Below are 19,716 nucleotides of genomic sequence, written 5' to 3'. Positions count from 1 at the left end.
TCAAGTTTAAAAATTCAGTTTTGTGTGTTTGTATCATTTGTGCTGTTTAACATTCTCTCCTTTATATTCTATTTTTGTTTGTTTATGCAGAATACATTTAGTCCTAGCCATGACAGGATGTTCAGATAGAAGCCGTTTCCCCTCACCTCTCAGACCCTAAAGCTTGTGGGGTGAAAAAGATGTTTTCTTGTTAGTCAACAGTGCCTGCATGTGATCTCCACCAAACCTGTTGCCCGTGAAGTAATTGGAAACGACTGGCCGATAGTTGTCAGCACCATATGTACTCCTACCTTCCCTCACATGGGAGAAACCATTTTCCTCCTCTGGGTAGAAGAAGTGCCGCCTTTAATTGAAGACTGGATAATCGAGGCCCCACTGCATCATTATTAGCTTTAAGAATTTGCTCTGTCAGTTCTGAGTAATAACGCACATTATTATTGACTTAAATCTGCTCTTTCAGTACAGAATAATAGCATGGGTACTATGATTATTTTAGTAATCTTGTATTCTTTTACTTTAGTCCAGCATCTCTGTTATCCAATTTTGTCTTCCCTATTCTGTTTATTCACGTGGGTTTGTCAACTATTTCAGTTATCCATTGAGCTCCCTAGCATTTGGTGCACTGTAACTGCTTGCTGAAGAACAAAGTCTAGGAGTTCGAATCCTTTTCCTATGGAGATTGCTGCATTACTTTAACCTCACTGTCATTATTGTTCAACACATTATTTATCTCGTCCCCTACCATTTTTATCTCAGGTAAGTAAGTGCTTGCATTCATGTACTTGTGTGGTAGCCATTCATTTGTGGACCTTTATACAAAATCTTTTTTTCAGGGGTCATCTGTTACACTTAGAGCACCTGTCTCCGAGTCACTGTCCCAGCTTAAAAGAGACCAACTTCAGAAGTTTGCCCAATATCTTATTAGTGAGCTTCCTCAACAGGTAATATTTAAAAAGCAGTCTTCAGTTTTCTTTATTAAATTTTTCAGTTTGATAACTTTGTGGAAAATTACATTTATTGTTTTTTTTTCTTGTTTTTGTATATAAAAATTATTTTAGGGTCAAAGCATTTCATGAAAAAAGATTATCCTACTCTTTCAGATTTTGCCAACAGCTCAGCGACTGCTAGATGAATTGTTATCATGCAAGGAGACGGCTATGAATACAGTTGGTGGAGCACCAGGTACCATTCTGTCCTTGTAAAGAATTATTTAGTAACAAGAATGATATAAATATTTTTATAATTTGTCTTCCCCTTCTGCTCTGTGATTTACAATTCTTCACTGTTCTTTAAACATCTTGTTTCTTTTATGTGTGATATTCATATGCCCATTCACATATTTTGAGAAGTAGATATTCAGTTTGAGTGCCATTTATGTTGGGTTGATTATTTTCAGCTGGGGTTTTGTTATTAAGTTGTTTAGGGCCTGATCCCATACAGGACAGGTGAGACAGCATATCTAGCTCTTACCAATGAACACAGTATCATACCTGTTAATTTGGTGTAGTGTGCTGATAAGCCTCCTCTTACTAAAGCAGGACTGTTTCATTAGGGTGAAAAGGTCACATCTTGTTAATGGTGACACAAAGCAGAAGTTTCAAAAAATGCACAGAAAGCACTGAAGTGTACCATGATGGCCTATAGTCTGTCCTCGGTGAAGACAAACCCCTGAAATATGATTTTCATTTATTTAGGCATATGATCCTGAGTGAAATTGATACATTTCATGTTATTTTCAGCACACAGTGCCACCAAATCAGGTGTTTTTGCAGTACTTTGTTAGCTTTTTTAGAAGACAGAATTTAATGTGTAACTTCAGTTATAAAATAAAGCAGATTTGATTTTTTTTTAAATTGCATGGGTTTATGTGCACAGATCCAACTGCAGGGCCATCAGCCAATGAGCAGACATCATGGTGTTTGGATGAAGCAACATTACATGAGAACATCAAGAAAACCTTGGTCAAATTTTGTGTGCCCTCACCTATCGTATTCAGGTATAGGTTTTTAGTTTTTATTGATGACGATGGATACAGCTAAATTATGGCTAGTGTATGCTTGCTTATTGTCTTCAGCAGCTGTATCCATCACTAGCCTTCTGCCTCTAAGGCTACATTTGTGTGCAGTACATGGTTCCCCCTTAAAATTTCCAGTGCACTAAGCGCAGCTCTCAGGGAAGTAGCATAAGGCTTTACTCTTGACATGTAGATGACAAGTGCAGATCCAAAAGATCGGCAGTTGTTTATCTTTAGCTGCTGGCCTGCTCAGATGATGATTATACTGTTTTCCATATGTGGCCAATCTGAGAGTGCTTAAAGATTATTGGAGCAGGTTGCTGATTTCATGCAGGGTACAGTACCACTGCTCCTAAAGTTTTGAGAAAGAGGTCTTCTAGTCTTAAAGTTTTGACTCTTGAGAAAGAGGACTTTTCATTTTAATTTCTAGCGATGTCAACTACCTGTCTGCAAGTGCCCCACCAGCAGCAGCTGAGTGGCAGAGTCTGCTGAGGCCTTTACGTGGACGAGAGCCAGAAGGCATGTGGAATCTCTTATCCATTGTGCGGGAAATGTTCCGTCGCACAGACAGCAACTCCATCCCGCTACTAGAGATTCTCACAGATGAAGTTTTGCAGTGTGAACAGGTAAGATAGTTATAAAAAGGAAATGAAGAGGGGTGAGTTTTTTAAAGTTTTCTTCTTGTCTTTTTAAGAAAGAGAATGGGTGGAAGAGCTTGGTTGTTTTGTAATGATAGTCAAATGCCCTAGTCCAATGGGGCAAAAAGCCACCACTGCTGCATTGCCAGCTCTTCAGCATCCCTCAGCAAGAGGATCTAACAGCACAGTTGTCAAATTCAGAAGAAAAAGAAGCTATACATATAAAAGTGATTCATTTTACCTGCAGTTGTTTTGTTTTTTGGGGGTGGAGGTATTGCTTTTTGTGTTATTCATGTGTGTTTTGTATTTCATTTGTCTCCCTTGGCTAATTTAACAATTGTATTCTACTTTCTGCTTCATTGGCTGCCTTTTTTTAACCTTTCTTGTTTTTTATTATTATTATTGTCTTTTTGATATCATTTGTGAAAATGCCTTTTTAGGAGTTTGTCATTTAAATTGTTTGTTCTATGCAAGTGTCACAGCAAAATCACATTTCTATCATTTTATTTTATTACTTAAAATACAAGTTGTACAATTATAAATGTTTAAAAAGTTTTTTTTTAATATATCTGGAATAGGATCAGGTTGCATATGAAAATCTATTAACTTTATACCGTTCTAGATCTTAATTTGGTGGTTTGTAACAAAAGCCTCAACCAACAATAACAACAACCTGCATGTGAGTCGTGGTAACAACAGTTCAGCCAGTGCAACCCAGCATGCAGCAGCCAGCTTGTGTGAAGAGATTGTGGCACTTTGGCGTTTAGCAGCTCTGAATCCACGGCTCTCTCCGGTGCAGAGGCAGGATCTTTGTGCCAAGTTCCGTGATTGGCATATCAGCACCGTTGAAAAGGTATGTTGCCACTGATGTTTTTGGAAAATCTTTCTGTGTGACTAGAATTTGATACATGTCTCAGTCTGCATCTTGTTACGGTTTGGTAAGATGGCCCAGATTTGGTAATAATCTGTGTTTGTTCGTGCTTCAGGTATGTATGTATATATATTCAGTGTTAACATGTCATTGTGTTTTGATAACTGTTCTTGTTGATTAATACAGTATGAGTGCAAGCAGAGATAAGATACTGAAAGAAAAAATACAAACAAAAATACTGTAGGACGTATTAACAAAAAAGGATTTGTGCTCAACAGGTACGCAAAGCTCGTAATTCCACTTCAGGCAACTCATCCAACAATGTCAAAAAGACTGACATGGAGAACTTCTCAGGTTTCAAGCCAGCGATTGAGGCATGTCAACTGACGTGGGAGGACTACCCCATTCCTGGCGTAACATATTCTAGCAAGGATGGTCAGCGCTGGCATTATCGCTTTAGCTCAAAGTTTCATGATGGAGGTGATGTAAAGAAACCTTCACGTGTGCAGCCTGTCACTGTATGCTCAGAGGACATCATCAGCACAGACAATTCCAGGAATCTTGCTCAGGCTCAGCGATCCCATGAACTGCGTTCCCGTGCAGGCAGGATTGAAGCACGTGGAGCAGCAGTCCGTAGAGACTCTTGTGTCAATGATGGTGCAGCCAGTTCTGGCTCAGAGGGCTTCTGTGAATCTGAAAACAGACGCTCACATGATTCAGATTCTAGCTGTGACAATCCCAAAGGTTTTCATTCACGAAGTAACTCCCTAGATGAGTCTGAAGTCATGTTGGCAGATGCTGCAGCTGTTAATTGTCAGGAGCTGTCCCCTGGTTCCCAAGATCACCAGGATGCTGAGGTTTTTGATGAGAATGCAGATGGTGGGAGTGCTGTTGCCAAGACTTCTAGTCCTGTCGCTGTGGTGGGCCAGGCTCTGCAGGCATCTGGTGCAAAAGCTCAGGATCTGATAGCAGCTCCTCACCCCCCTGATCTCAGTGCCAAAGATTCTAGTCAGTCCTTGGTGGCTGGTAGTCGTGCCAGCCATGAACCCTCGTCAGAGTCCCAGCAGTCTAGTGATGAGTACCAGCTATACTTCTACGACACTAAAGTCAAAGTTGGTGATATAGAGAAGAGGAAGAAAGATAAGACAGATGAACCTAATCTTTTTTCTGGACTCAAAAAGATGGAAAATGTTCAAGATGTAAGCATCATACACTTGCATGCATGGACACACACACACAGCATGTACAGAAGCATCAATTGCATGCTTTGTACAGCACAAACATACACAATGTATAGAAGCACTGACTGCTTGCTCTGTTCAAAACATTCATATACACTGTTGACAACTTTGCTTTTTCCATTTGTCACCCTACTTTTTTTTTCTTTTTGGAATCTGCTGTCCTAGAATCAGATCTCTTATCTCTGGCATACTGTTTGTTCTCAGCATGTGACACCTGTGTACTGGAAGGCTGCTCAGCTGTGATAAAGCCTTGGCTGCTGGCTCAGCATAATTCACTAGTTTCTTCCCCCCATTTCCTCAGTGTAACAATGATACCATTAGAATATGAGCAATTAATCAATGCATCTTAATTGAAAATGATTCAGTCCTAACTTAACTGAGGTGGAAGCTTTGAATTAAGATCTACAGCTAAAAGGCAATGTCTTTGGTTAAAGGGAAGACAGTGCTGTTAGCAAAAGGGTTTACCTGCTGAAATTAAAATAGTTGCATAGATTGAAATCTCTTGTATTTTTTTATGAAAACAGTTTTGTGACATTTATTAACAGCTTACTAAATGGTCATTTGTACGTTTATCTCAGCACAACAAACTTCATCAGTTGAGGATCAAAATTTCTGTCTCAGAAAATACTAATTTCTGTGCTGTTTGTCATCATTATTAATGGAGCAGTTTATACCAATCTGACAATGACAAAAGTAAATAGACATATACTATCAGCAAGAAAGGCCCTACAACAGCACTCTCACCCTATACTTGAAGACTAGAGGATATTATATTAACACAGAAACACCAGTACCCATGCTTTGTTCTGGCTGACTGTTTAGGCATCCTGATGTTCTGAACATATCTCACACATGACAAATCTGAGGGACTCAGATAAGGAATCAGTTATTTGAAGATATTAGGTTTAATAACGTGTACTTACATTGTGCAACATCACATCCAAGATAGGTCGCGCTCTCTGCACTGGTAAGTGAACATCAGGTAGCAGACAACGGACGGTGAGATAATAATAAGAAAGGCAAGATACATCAAGGCACACTGAACAACATAAAGATGAAGTAAAAGAGTAGAACATAATACAGTGGATAAAGTTATAAAAGGATATAAGGACTTTAAATAGTGTAGAGATGGAGTAACTACAGAATGGTGCAACATAACTGTCTCTGAATCTGCAGCCATTATTTCAGATTCTTTTTGCGCGTGCTGAAGCTCTTCATGCCCATGGCCATACCAAAGAAGCATGTCATTTGGCACGGCAGTTGGCTGAAGAAATGCTGAATAGCCCACCAGACCTGTTTGCCAACACTGTCAGCAGTGGAGTATCCACTCCAAAATGTAAGCTCTTCTGCAGGTGTTTGAGAGAAGAAAAAGGCAGGTGTTTAGTTTGCTAGCACTGTAGATCAAGAAGATGTACTTAAACTATCCCTGTCTGTACCTGACTTTATTCACAGCTTCATTACCATGTTCATGTCCATTAGTAATTATTGCTTAACCTTTAATATTTCATAGCCTTGTTGGTACAGATTATCTAAACAGTTTTTTTATTTATTATGTTTGGGAAGGGCAAGGACTTGGTCTGATCGTTTGGCTGCCTGTTCGATTATGTTTATTGCTTTACCATTGTTTTCCTATTTGATTTCTAGCTAAGAAAAAGAAAGCGCTCAACACCATCAGCTTGCTAGCAAGCACCACTCTGGCCAAAGCTTCATTCCTTTGTAGTGTTTTGTCAGAAGACACAGACTGTCACTACCTAGCATTCAAGATTGGCATGTTTGGCATGGAACTGGCACGCCCACCAGCCTCTTGCAAGGCTTTGGAGGTCATAGTCTGTTGTTTTTATCTTTTATCAAGAGTATTATGATCTCCATGTAACATCCTGACCAAGCTTTTGAATGTTCCAAATAATTTTGTCAGAATGTAATGTTAGCAAAGTGTGAACCATTACATAGGACATTTGCTTACTTGAAAGATATAATTTAATGGTATTTCTGTTATTATTTGATCTCTAGATTGGATAAAAAATAATAAAGATTACAAGTACTTGTTTGTGGTACTTGTACATATAATCAAAAGCAGAGTAATTATAATTACAAATGCAGACCAACAAACTGACTATTTATAGCGATCATACTTTCAAAACTATACCAACAAAGCTATTTACACTGGTAATACTTGGAAATGCAGACCCACAAAAGGTTTACTTATACTGATCATACTTTTAAGACCAAGAAACTGATTTATTTAAACTGGCCATACTTGCAAATCCAGATTGACAAACTAATTAATGGATGTCACATTATTGTTGCACAATCAAAAGGTGGAGCAGTAAAGAAGCTATTTTTACAGTGTTGCATGTGTTGTGTCACAGTTTGAAAGCAGTTCTAGACATAACAATTTCACCATTAAGATGTGCTGCTTATGGTACAGGTCAAGTTAGCCTATCAGGAATCAGAACTTCTACAATTACTGAAGAAAATACCGCTGGGGCCACAGGAGATGGCCACCCTTCGCAGCCGTGCAGAGCAACTGAGAGATGGCACTTTTCAGTCTCGAGGGGATGCCTTATTGCCATTGACTCTGGCCACCTTTATTTTTGATTCTCTCTGTCTTCCTTGTGAGTACTTACAAATGTTGGCTGTGGTCTAGAATCTTTTTCTAATTTCTTTCACATGGAGTCTTTATATTTGTGAATGGCATTGAGAAGAGGAAAGATGCTTATCTATTTAACAAATGTGCATAGATTTCCTTTGTGTTCTGAGCAGTTGTGAATAAGGTTTGAGATTTCTCCATTATTTTTAAAGTTCTGTTTAATGTTTTAACTATCAAGAATGTGAATTTCCTGTTTATTGTTAAGGCAGTAGATTTGATGCATATTTTAATTTATGTGCTTAGCTTTCTTTAGGTCTAGTATTTCAAAACAAAGTCTATAACTGTACAGCTTTGGGGTTTTTTTTCTTTTTTTTTTATCCTTTCAAAACTAGACAAGCATTGTCAAAGACTTCTGTGCCTTAAAACTTTAAGGTCAGCATATTAATAAAACTATTTTGCCTTCAGCTGCTTCCATAAATGATGAAAAACTTGGATTTGAAGCAGCTGTTACTGCCTTGGGTTTGTTTTCTTTTTTTCCCTTAACTGTTTACATTGTGAATCATTTGTATGTTTGCGTCATGGGAGAGGATGAAGTGTGCATGAGTCTCATGCATGTGTGTGCTACCATACATTTGCACATGTGTATGTGTCTGTGTCCATGCATGTATTAATGTGTGTGTGATGGGGGAGTTAGATATACTGAAATATGTTTTAGTCATCGTTCTATGTTTCATGTTCTAACAGCATTTTGTTTGAAGTAATCCTATCCATACAAGACTGCTGTTTTTGTTTACTTGGTGTATAGTACCTATTCCATAGCCATGTCTTGCACTGTTTGTTTGAAAGTAAGAGGCTGAGTTAGAGCAAGGATAGGTTAGTATGGGAATGGAGTATTATGGTGACATTTCCCTTCATTTTCTAATCACCCTTTCACGTAACTATGTTACAGTGACTTATTTTAAAATGTGCAGGTCTTAAAGCCAATATATCAGAGGCTGAGCACCCATTATTGTGTGAGAGCACCCGGCGACAGCGTGGGGACTTGGCAATAGCCATGCTGGTTCATTACAAGGATGATATAGCCAAACTTAGCAAGGTATTCTTTACCATAGTCAATTTACTGAAAAAAATTTCATCTTAGACAAATTACTATTTGTAACACAGTTAAAAATAGCCCTTTGTGACTTCCTTGGGTTTAGAAAACTTTCCAGAGATAGGAATTCAGTTATTTAAAAGCATGCATGGAGGTACAAGAATGATCACCTAGATCAGGGTTGGGCAATTAATTTTCCCAAGGGGCCGCATGAGAAATTGGGATGGTTTTAGAGGGCCGGACTAATATAGTTAACTCAGTTTTACCCAATACTGTATATATAGTATATATACTGGCCAGTCAGAGACAGGAGGCGGGCGGATCCGGCCTGCGGGCCGGCCTTTGCCCAGGTCTGACCTAGATGATCACCTGCATAAATGACCTCAAACAAGTTGGACTGGAAAGCAAGGTCACCAATGGAGCCAAGAAATCCTAAGGGTGTACATGTAATTGGCTGCAGTAGGTATTTTGGGATTTTAGAATGAATATTTTGGAAAAAGACAGGCTAGTGGAACGTCAAAACTAGTTCATGTGTACGTGAATGTTGTAGATCATGGACAAATTGCTGGACAAAGAAGTGAACACACACTACAAGGCACCAAGCCTGGTTACCTACCTCAGCACACGCACCACTGCTGTCTCTGGCTCTCATTCTCACCCCACTGCCTCTGCCTCCTCCAGCTCTGCTTCTTCCATGCATCATCTTGAAAGCAGCTCCTCGGCTGGACTTACTTTGTCACCATCTTCATTAGCTGCAAATTCTCCATCCTCCTTGCGAGCACAGCACTTAGCTGGTGGCCATCATAGTGCATTTGCATCTGATCGTATTTTAAATGGAGGAGGAAATAACCAAGCTGAGAGCTTGAACTCCCTTGGAGTTTGTGGAAGTGGTCTTTCTGCTCCATCATTGTCATCAAGCACAGCGTTGAATGGGCTGCTGGGAAATGGTGGTGCAAGGCCTAAGACAACCTACTCTATCAGGTACAACAGGTAATAACATTTTTTTGATTAATCTAATTTCATTTAATCCTTTGATCGCCAGACACTAACGAGGAGCATGTGCATGCCTGTGCCAGGGAATTTTGATGATTTTTTTGGTCATTATTTTAAAACAAAATCTGGAACTTTGGAGATGCATGCAAAGCGTATAAAACCCATACAATTTATAGAAGTGATTTTTTCTAGTAAATAAGACCAATAAAGACCAAGAAATAAGATTCTTTGGATTCTAATTTTATTCAGATTTTTTTTTTGAGAAAAACCAACTAAATGGGCAATCAATGTCACACACAGTTAAGTACTCAGAGTAATTATTGACTTCAGAATGGTGTTACTTTTGTGGATTTTCATTTAGAAAGTGAAAAACACAGCTGGATAAAGTTCAGAGTTTACTGTTTGTTGAAAACTCAACTCATTTCTCACAAAAATGTTCCCGTCTTCACTAACACCTGTCATGAGAAACCTGAGGTAGGTTTTTCTCAACGGTTCATGTAGTTCATTCACACAAGTCACAAACACTTTCATTTCAGAACAAACTCAACATTCATACACATAAGCTTATTCTCCACACTCTGCTGGTCTGAATGCCCTTGCTGGACCTGTGAATTGTACCATGCTTTGAAATATTCTTTTTCCATTAGGCAAGCTTGCTATGATAAATTCCAAAGCAGGGTACCATACACAGCTGGCTTGGAAGGACATTCAGAGCAGCAGAATATAGAGATCCAACGCTGACCCTTATTGCTGCATTGCGTGGAAGTTTTCATTCCTTGTTTGTTTGTTTTGGGCACATTTGAGGGAAAGTGTTTCTGAGTGAACCAAGCAATTTCTTCTGCCATGCACCTTTCGCCACCTGCTGCTCAACTTGACTGTGCTCCTGTCTGCTGCAGTTCGTTTCCTACTTCTGGATGCCTCTGGCAATGGTGCAACAAAGTCGCTACCGTTTGTCTCACTGCTGTTGTAGGAACTTTCCTCTTACTTTGTCCAATTAAAATTGAGATCACCGCCATTGTCATCAGAATGATGAGAATCAGAATCTTCATATCTCATAACACATTGCCATCACTTTCACTGCTATCCCATTCCTGATCCAGGAAATCCACTGATTCTAGGTCATTCGAATCGCTGTTGTGATCTCTGCAACAGCTTCTTGTAGTGTGTACGGCCTCCTGTAGTGTGTGGTTGGAAAACTCTAAAGTGGGGCGGGGGAGGTCGCTCTATTTCCAACCCGATAAAATGCCAATCAAACCAAGCATGGCCTCAGAGCCGGTGCTATAAGTAGTAGGAATCTCATGTCACTCCAGTTTCTCTGCTAAAAATAGAACATGACGCAGACTGAATGTTCGGTCAGTAGGCACTCTGGCATACAGGCATTTTCCGACTGAATATTTGGTCGAAAGCAACCAAAGGGTTAATTATAGTAACTATTCACAAATTTAGCACAGCATTACAAAAGAGAAAATGGATGAAGTTTGCTTCTAGTCACACAAAAACAAGCAAAACATTCTTCTCTTTTCGCAATGTAGTCTTTGATATTCCTGACCAACTTTGTAGAATTTATACCTTCTATGTTTAGAGGATGCTTGTAGGTTTTTGTGTGTGCATGATATTGTTTTATGGCAGGGAACTTCATAGTTTGTATCCTGTGCAAGATCTTTAACTTATTCTGATTCTCTCACACTCTGTTACCACATTTTAAACACATAGTACATGTGTGCGGTGACCTTTAGTATTTTTTTTTACGTAACTGTTGTGGACACAAAACATGGAAAAAATAATTATGCTAGCTGAAGCATTTCCAAACACAGCTAAATTCATGATTAAATGACAAAAGAAGAAACTTAGAAATTTCCCATCACAGCCCTTCTTTCTGAATAAAAATAGTGATGGTCAGCAGTTAAAAGGTGAGGCACCAAACTGCAAAACCTGCACAAAATACCAGAAAGATCGGACGCTCTAGGAACAGGAGCCACCAGTATGAGAATGTTCACTCAAAGACATGTCCTAGCCATGATTTGGTTGTATATACAAATTGCAACTGGAATAAAAGAGTGCAGATAGTGCTCAGTTCTGTTTTTGAGAGCTCTAAACTTACAGCTTTTGTCTATGTGTCTCTTGTCAAATTCCTGTCAGACTGGTTGAGAGTCATTGGACTGCAGGCTATTTTTACAGAACCTTATATAACAGTCAAGGGTGGATGAATCTGAGTACAGTGGAGCCCATAGCAGCCAAGGCTACTAACCCCCCTTCCCCCCACCAACCAGGGTAATAATTTGTTTACTTGAACTGCTTTTGTATCCCCTAAGGTCCGAATATTTGGGTTGTCTGGTAAGTATCAAAGAAAGAATTGACAATGAAAATGTCATTTTCATTTATTTATTGCCATCTTGTGAGTGTAGAAAAAGATAAGAGCTATATTTGAATATGAAGACATCTTATAGCTCTAATAAGAATCTTTAGATTAATTTGAGTTATAGTCTTTTCTTTAACATTATGAACATGCATCAGTCAAGGCCAAAATCAGTTTACTTTGAGTATTTATTAAGTGAATTCATATCCATAAGGAAACTTCCAGAATCCATCTTTATATGACATAACAGCCTAGTTTGTTTATTTGAGCATCTAATATATATTCAAGCTATTATTGTATTAAAAGCTAGCTTATGGCAATTGTCAAAAGGTAAAAGATTTTATCAGGTGACAGAGTTTCATGTCAATATTTTTCTTTCCATTCAGTGGGAAGGACACCGATAGTTCAGCTTTGGAAGAAGAAGGAGATGATCTTAAAGCTATGGAGGCAAAGATCCGTTGCTTGGGCATGAAGAAAAAACCCTCTCAAGGTGATGAGTCATGTTTTCACACATTTGCTCTGTCCTCTGCTTTCCAAAACTATACCAATGATAGCACAGATAGGTAGCAGAAGTTTGTCCCATTCTGGGGTATTTTTTTCAAAAGTAGAAGAAGCCAGCAGCACAGTTTATTTTACTTTATTGTTAGTACCTTTAAATGCCAGATTTATTTGAGTGGCGAAATCTTACCGAATGCTTCTTGCAGGCATGGCTAGCATAGACAGCAGTGCACCTGAAACCACCTCAAGTGACAACTCGCCCACTCTGGTCAGGAGAAACTTTGCAAAGCACCAAGGCCCGGGTTCTGACAGTGGCAGCAGTGGGGAGAGCGATTCTTTAGGTTCATCAAGCTCCGGAGACAAGGCTGCGTGTAATGCACATAGAGACAATGAGAGGTATTGTTACAATTTGCTTACAAATGTCATCTTGGGCACACATCAGGATGTAGTTATACATGCAAACATACATGAATGAACACATGCACATACTCACATACACCTTCTCTCTCTCACACACACACACTCTCTCTCCCATGCACACAAGCAGAAAATATATATATACTCAAATGACTCAGCAAGCAAAATTAACATCAAAAGTGCTTAAAGAAAATGATTTGGAAATATATTCGTCACAGCTTTTATATATAAAATAACATATTTTCCTATAATCGCCAAAGTAGTCCTTGTTACTGGTGTTTTCCCAGGCTAACTGTAAAGTAAAAAAAAAAAATTTCTATCAGTGCTAAAAGGGCTTTATGTGGTTAAAGAATTGCTTTAGTCTAGCGTTTGTACATTTGTCCAAAGATAACTTGCCTGCTTCTATTATATGTTGCTGGTTTGTTTGGTTTGTTTTTTTTTTTTTTTGGTGGGGGGGGAGGGTTGTGAACAATTATCAATTTAATAAACGTAAAATCTTTCTCCCTCATTCATCTCTTCCACTTATCTTGCATCCATCTTTAGTCCATCGATAACAGTTGTCTGTTTTCCTTCCTGTAGATTTAGAGTTAGACATTATTTTCTCCATTGCATACAATCTTAACTATAGGAGCGAAAACTTGATCATTGTTTCAGTCCACCTACTCCATATGTAGCACGTATCCTGCCCCAGCAGTTGCTTATTGACAACCGCATGTCATCTACTGGTATCAAAGGGCTGAGGTTAGTGTTGAGGTTGGGGTAAGATGTGAAGAGTGCAAGATTTGTCTAAACCTCACAAATAGGGATGGAATGAACTTCAAAATTTCTTTGTTGATTCCTCCCAACCCAATTTTTTCATTTAAAGAAATGATTCCACAAAGGAACCAATAATGATATGTCTTAAATTTTATAGATCATTTTGTAAAACTGTTATTAATTTATGTAGAAAGGTAGAACCTTCATAATACCAACAGTTCCCAGTCAGCCTAGTGAAGTTGTGTTCTTAATGCAGGTATAAGGGGAAAACTCGCATAATGCCAACAGTTCCCAATCAGCCTAGTGAAGCATCTGCCCACTTCATGTTTGAGCTTGCCAAGACTGTTCTGCTGAAAGCTGGGGGCAGCAGTGCAACCTCCCTGTTTACCCAGCCATCCTCCTCCACACCTCATGCAGGTCCCCACCGCCATCTGCACCTCTGCGCCTTTCAGATAGGGCTTTATGCTCTTGGCCTGAGCAACTGTGTGTCACCTAACTGGCTGTCCCGCACCTATTCCTCCCATGTGTCCTGGATAGCAGGTATCACTTGTGGGCTGGCTTGTCTGTGTTTTCTGAATTGTTGTAAACTTTTTTTATTGTTTCTTTTCAAAAACCTATTTACCATAGGAGACAGATCTAAGAACACAGAATAAGCGTTTCTGACTTAAAATTTATAGCCTGGTTCATCAAGCTAATTTCTTATGATATATAAATGTCTTTTCATTTTGAAAAAGGAAGTGGTTTTTATAAAAAATAAAAAATCTGTGTACCATTACACATACAGAGAAAGGGAGTGAGATTCATCATACATTAGATTCATCAAGAATTATCATGATGATATCTTTAGCTCATCAGACCTACCTGTTGTGCACTTTTTGTTTTGTCTGCAGGTCAAGCTATGGAGATAGGGAGTGCAGCAGTACGCATTATCATTGATACCTGGGAGGGTCACTTGACTCCCCCAGAAGTTGCTTCACTGGCAGATCGTGCCTCCAGAGGTCGTGACCCCACCATGGTTAGGGTGGCAGCTGAGCTAGCCCTGTCCTGCCTACCCCATGCACATGCCCTTAACCCTACAGAGGTAAAAACCGCCCTGTCGATCCCATCATTTCTAATTCTTTAGAAAATGGATTTTATTATCAGAATTCTTTGAAGGTAGTCAGCGTACTTTGAATTTGAGCATTTCTGTAAACATAAGTTGGAAGAAAATTTCTTTTTTGGCCTTATCAGATGACCCTACTAAAGGGTACATTTCCCCTTTAACCATGGAAAGTTAACTCTCCGACAGTGAGGTAGCAGATGCTGGTGAGCACCAGCCCTCCAACAGCTATAACAGTCAGTCCACCAGTTGGGTTTTTTTTTTTTTAATGGTCACAGTGGTATTTTTGCTTTCTGCTTTTGAGCCAGGTGCTGTGCAAGTCGCCTGTCTGTGCACTGTATTCAGCCTTTGGGAGTTTTTTTCTATCAAATGATTCTCTGGTGAAACCATTGAAAGCATAGTAACCACTCATCAACCCCCTTCTTAAACCGTCTTAGCGTGATGGTGGCTTTGCTATTGGAGCATGATGGGCCATGAACGTGGCTCTGCTCATATGACCCAAGAATAGTAAACAGGGCCAGTAAATTGTAAAATTTCTGGATTATTGCTGTCACGAGAGTGAAAGTAGGCAATTTTCATTTCTTTTATTGTAGTATTTTTAAGTTCAGGTTTTCTCCTTTCCAAAAATGTATAGGTTTCGTGGTCTAATGTTTACCTGAGGGCAGCAAAGTATAAAAACAAACATCACCCACTGATGTCTTTGACATCTTAAGAAATACGCCATTGTTTTATCATGTAATTGTATTTTTATAGAGTACTAAAAGGGTTAAAGATGTAGAAAGGAAACTGAAAATTTTCTCCAGATGGCAACATGAGCATCACCTGTTGCTTGAAAAGATCTAGCAGATATTCTGTTTTGGGGGTATTTTATTTTCAAGCGAAGATTGCTTCTATCACCATTAAAGACTATAGAGTGGTGCTGTCATCTGCCTTTCGCCATCTGATCCTGTGGGATGTTAGGAAACACTAGGATATTTCTGATCTACTGGATAACTTTTCTCAAGAACAGGCTGCCACATGTCCCTCCATTTTTGACCTGGAAACTGGCGTTAGTTTTGCATTGGTCTTATCCAAGTTGAAAGGCCTATGAGCTTCATGCACTTTCAGCCAACTTAGACTGAAGATGATTTTTGTGGCTGACAACTTAACCAACAATTCTAGCTAGAAATCATCTCCCACATATACCACAGGAACCCATGGTGGTTCAGGCCTAGCTTGCCTGTGGGTTGTGAGACCGAATTTGGCTGCATGATGTGGTCGCCTAACCCTAAACCCTCCATATCTACCTGCAGTGCTTCTATGTGACTCAGCAGAATCAAGCCCAGTTCTTCTTGCCACTCAGGGCCAATCAGCATGAGGTTTCTCCTTTGAAAGTTTGAGAGACCTTTCCATTCACTTCTCGAACACTTTTGGGATTGATCACAGATGTGCAACATTCCAGGATGTGATAATCAAGTACATTCTGTTGCTTCCCTCCTTCTGATAAGATCAAAGAGAAGATGAAATTTTTATTGTAATTCTTTTTCTTCAGGCTTTCCCAGAGAACAATATTGACTGCCTTCTGACCTCCCCATTGGTTAGTTAGGCTATTCTAGGTTACAAAGACTGGATGTATTGGCTGTTGCCATTATAGCTGTCTGATGGGTGCTGCTTACCTGAAAAGTGGAGTGTCCTGTACATCAGTTGTGTGAGCTTAATGTCAGGCAGCTTTTGATGGTCAGAGAGATAATATAAGCTACTATCTGTTATGATCAGTCTTAAAAAAGATGTCCTTATATGCACATTCTTGTATAACAGGTACAACGAGCCCTGTATCAATGCCGGGAACAGAGCTGGGACATGCTTGAGAGAGCATGCCTTGCAGTAGAGCAGGCAGCAGCAGGTGGTGGAGTGTTTCCGGAGGTGTTGTTTGAAGTGGCCCGCCATTGGTATGAGATGTCGGAGGAGACAAGTCCAACAACTGCTCTGTTGGATGCACAAGGTTCAAACAGAGCTCAGCCAGGTTCTGTCACACAGAGGCATGATTTGGATAACTCACCTGTCATGGGTGTGGCTACTTCTGCAACTGTCACTCAGGTAGAAGAATGTAGTTTATGCTATTGTCATGGTGACATGCAGATATTTTCATTCTTTTGGTAGTTTGTTTATTCAACCACTTTTGTGCTCAAATAGATTCATGGTAAACCAGATCACAAACCTTACATCTTGTTGTTAAGATTAATAATCATAAAAACTGAGGATAAAATATAGTGAAAGAGGAATGAACCTTTAAGTTGTCTTCCCCTTATTACTAGATAACTTACCAGAGAATAGAAGCATAAATTATCTAACCCTTTAAACCCTTATTACTGGGTAACTTTCAACAGAATAGACCATGAGTCATTGTCTTGATTTAGACTTCTTGTGTTGTAAAATATTACTTAGTATTAACACTAAGACAGCTACACACTTCATTCGAATGTTTTTATATACAATGCAGTCCAGCAGTTTGCCAATAGTGGAGCGCTCTAGTCCTGTGTCCATTGGCACTGTGCACTACACACAGGCAGCAGCTGTGGCTGTGGCAGCAGCGGGCATGGTCAGTCAGGCCCAGGTGACATCCAGTCCTCAGCTCCTTACCTCAGGCCCTGTGGCACAAGCTGTTGTTCTGCCTTACACTCATGCTCTTCCACCCCAGGGGGGGCCCCCAGCACAGTTGCAGCCATCTGCATACTTACCGCCAGCAGCTTACAACTATGTGCAGCAGGTCAGTAGTAGCTCCTCAGACAAGGTGATTGTGTATGTGGTAATTATTCCTGCTTGATTTTTAGGTGACAAATAATTTTGATGGGCTGATGATCGACAAAAGAAAAAGAGAATGTCAACTTTTCTGTAGGAATGCTCTCATACTGTATTTATCCCATGCAAAAGATACAAATTATATTTTATACAGCATAAAGTAGAGGTAGAATACAAAATGCATCCACAACATTGTGCTCTTAGTGGTTGTCTTACAGAGCCAGCATCAAGAGAAGTTTCAAGTGTGAAAATGATGCACACAATCTGATACACATAATGTAAAAAGATGCTGTACATAATCTGATCTCCATATAATGTACAAGACGTAGTTAAAAGGGTGAAGTTAATGTCCTGACCTAGTCCTCATTGTTTTGTCATCTTTTATCAGCTCAGTGTTAGTCTTTAGCATTAACCATAAGGCAGGAAGGATAAGGCATAAGATTTACTGGATTATTCTTGTCTCTCTATGGTGAGCTAAATGTTTTTTACCTCAATAATATAAGTGCTTAGTGACCTGGTGTACAGCGTTTTCATTAGCTTGTCATGTCTTTTTTTGTCCCACTGTCCTGTGGCCAGGTGGCTCCAGGGACATTTCACCAGCATTCTTACTCACAGCATCACTTGCCTCTTCACTCACATGGTCTTCATGCAGCCTACGTCACTTCATATGCCCCCTACCCCACCCAGGCCACCTTTGCAGCCTCTCCCATGCAGGGCCTTGCTGCCGGGCCTGGAGGCCAGCTGTACCACACATCTGCTGCCCCTCCACACCTGCGGCAGGTGGCCTCAACAGTACCGGCTGCTGTGCAAGTCTACTCCCCTTCTTGCCAAGTCAGCTCCCACTCCCTGGCAACACCTGCAGCCCCAACTGTGGCTCACATCCATGCCATTCACTCTATGGACAACGGTTCCAACCCTGGGAATAGTCCTGCTAATTCTGGTGAGCTAGCTTACTCCTAGATTCACATTTAACAAAAATACTTGTTGATGCATTCTTGTGAGACACATGATACCATACCCAGAAATGCATAATACCATACCCAGAAACACACAATGCCAAGTCCAGAGATGTCACTGACACCAAGGCCAGATCTAGTATTCTGTGGCATTTTTTTCCCCAGCCATAGCATGCAATGCATTTTTGTATTGTGTTTTGCATTATTGCTAGATTTTTCTTTTTTTTAGACAACCTTACATCTGATTAGCAATCATTCTTTAGGTGTTCCACATGCCATGCCATAGACATGGTGATCCACTTTTAAGACAGAAGTGATTTTAAGAATTCTTCTTAATAGATGTGGTGTGGTAGAATCTTCAGATATATTCTGATGGAAGATGAGAAGCAGACCTGGGTTACACAATTCTTGCTTTTTTTTTGAGTAGGTCAAGTGCCTGTGTTGAACATATCCATGCAACCTTCAACAGCCAACACACCTGGCCAGCTCAAGTACCTGACAGCAGCCTTCAGAGTAGGGATGCTAGCCATGGAAACACTTGCTCGTCGCGTGCACGATGATCGCCCTCAAACAAAGTATGCACGCAATCCTCCATATGGAGAGGATGTAAAATGGTTGCTTGGAATTGCTATCAAATTAGGTGAGTGCCTTTCTGGAGTTTAGAGCTGTGACTTTTGTTTATGCAGCTATGTGTGCATCATCTGCAAATATCGTGTGTGGCTTGGATGCCCAGCAGAATGGTCAAGATGGTCAGTCAGCTTACTAGTTTTGGTTGGGTTTTTTCCCAAGAGGCATAGTTTTTAGAAGTCATGGTATGCTGAAAGTGGATGAGTGGGTAAATGAAGATAAAATGTAAGGGAGAGAATTATTTGTGGAATGTTCATTCAGGACGAAGTGATTCAATTTAGAACTGCACCTATAATAACACAATTATTTAAAAAAATTGATTCAAATAGAATTGTATGTGTGTGTGCTAGCTAGTAATTAAGTCGTCTAACTGACAGTTATGAGTTCTGATTCCTTCTAATGCTGGCCACAGGCTCAGCGTACCTTCAGCAGTTCTGTGCAGGAGCAGTGAACGCAGTTGTCAGCCCATTTGTGCTTTATGACTTGGCCATGGAGGCTGCCCATGTTATGGCACGCAACAATCCTGTGCACGTGTCCAACCAGTTGCGCTCTAACATCCTCAATCCTCTCTTTCAAAAGTGTCTTCAAATGTGAGTTGTTCTAAATGTGTTAACGCTTGTGTTTCTATTATTGCTTGAGAAGGGCTTGGTACTCTAACACAAGGGTTCATATTGCCATAGTTAACATAAACCAAATATGATTCTTGTTTGATTGGCTTCACTTCTTTAATATGCAGTCTTTGTCTCAAGCACGTACCCTTGTAGATGGCTGTAAGGAAGGTTTTACTCA

At 39.9% G+C, this 19,716-nt stretch overlaps 1 protein-coding gene across 2 annotated transcripts in view; it reads left to right on the top strand.

Annotated features, from left to right (window-relative positions):
• The window catches only part of LOC112567785 (zinc finger SWIM domain-containing protein 8-like), a 43,342-nt gene that overhangs the window by 11,684 nt on the left and 11,942 nt on the right, over window positions 1–19,716 (top strand). Inside the window, exons 5-26 of one of the 2 annotated variants that reach the window (XM_025244657.1) lie at window positions 834–941; window positions 1,101–1,182; window positions 1,876–1,996; window positions 2,445–2,640; window positions 3,275–3,505; window positions 3,802–4,722; window positions 5,953–6,100; window positions 6,409–6,584; window positions 7,193–7,379; window positions 7,820–7,873; window positions 8,326–8,450; window positions 8,998–9,437; window positions 12,183–12,286; window positions 12,501–12,690; window positions 13,366–13,452; window positions 13,724–14,007; window positions 14,358–14,548; window positions 16,364–16,642; window positions 17,046–17,312; window positions 17,921–18,284; window positions 18,728–18,940; window positions 19,340–19,517. In XM_025244657.1, the coding sequence (XP_025100442.1) occupies window positions 834–941; window positions 1,101–1,182; window positions 1,876–1,996; window positions 2,445–2,640; window positions 3,275–3,505; window positions 3,802–4,722; window positions 5,953–6,100; window positions 6,409–6,584; window positions 7,193–7,379; window positions 7,820–7,873; window positions 8,326–8,450; window positions 8,998–9,437; window positions 12,183–12,286; window positions 12,501–12,690; window positions 13,366–13,452; window positions 13,724–14,007; window positions 14,358–14,548; window positions 16,364–16,642; window positions 17,046–17,312; window positions 17,921–18,284; window positions 18,728–18,940; window positions 19,340–19,517 (4,946 nt within the window). The remainder of the gene's footprint in view (window positions 1–833; window positions 942–1,100; window positions 1,183–1,875; window positions 1,997–2,444; window positions 2,641–3,274; window positions 3,506–3,801; window positions 4,723–5,952; window positions 6,101–6,408; window positions 6,585–7,192; window positions 7,380–7,819; window positions 7,874–8,325; window positions 8,451–8,997; window positions 9,438–12,182; window positions 12,287–12,500; window positions 12,691–13,365; window positions 13,453–13,723; window positions 14,008–14,357; window positions 14,549–16,363; window positions 16,643–17,045; window positions 17,313–17,920; window positions 18,285–18,727; window positions 18,941–19,339; window positions 19,518–19,716) is intronic. The other variant, XM_025244713.1, reaches the window with a different exon arrangement.

The sequence above is a fragment of the Pomacea canaliculata genome, linkage group LG1, assembly GCF_003073045.1.
Source record: "Pomacea canaliculata isolate SZHN2017 linkage group LG1, ASM307304v1, whole genome shotgun sequence".
NCBI lineage: Eukaryota > Metazoa > Mollusca > Gastropoda > Architaenioglossa > Ampullariidae > Pomacea > Pomacea canaliculata.
This window is presented reverse-complemented; position numbering and strand designations above follow the sequence as displayed.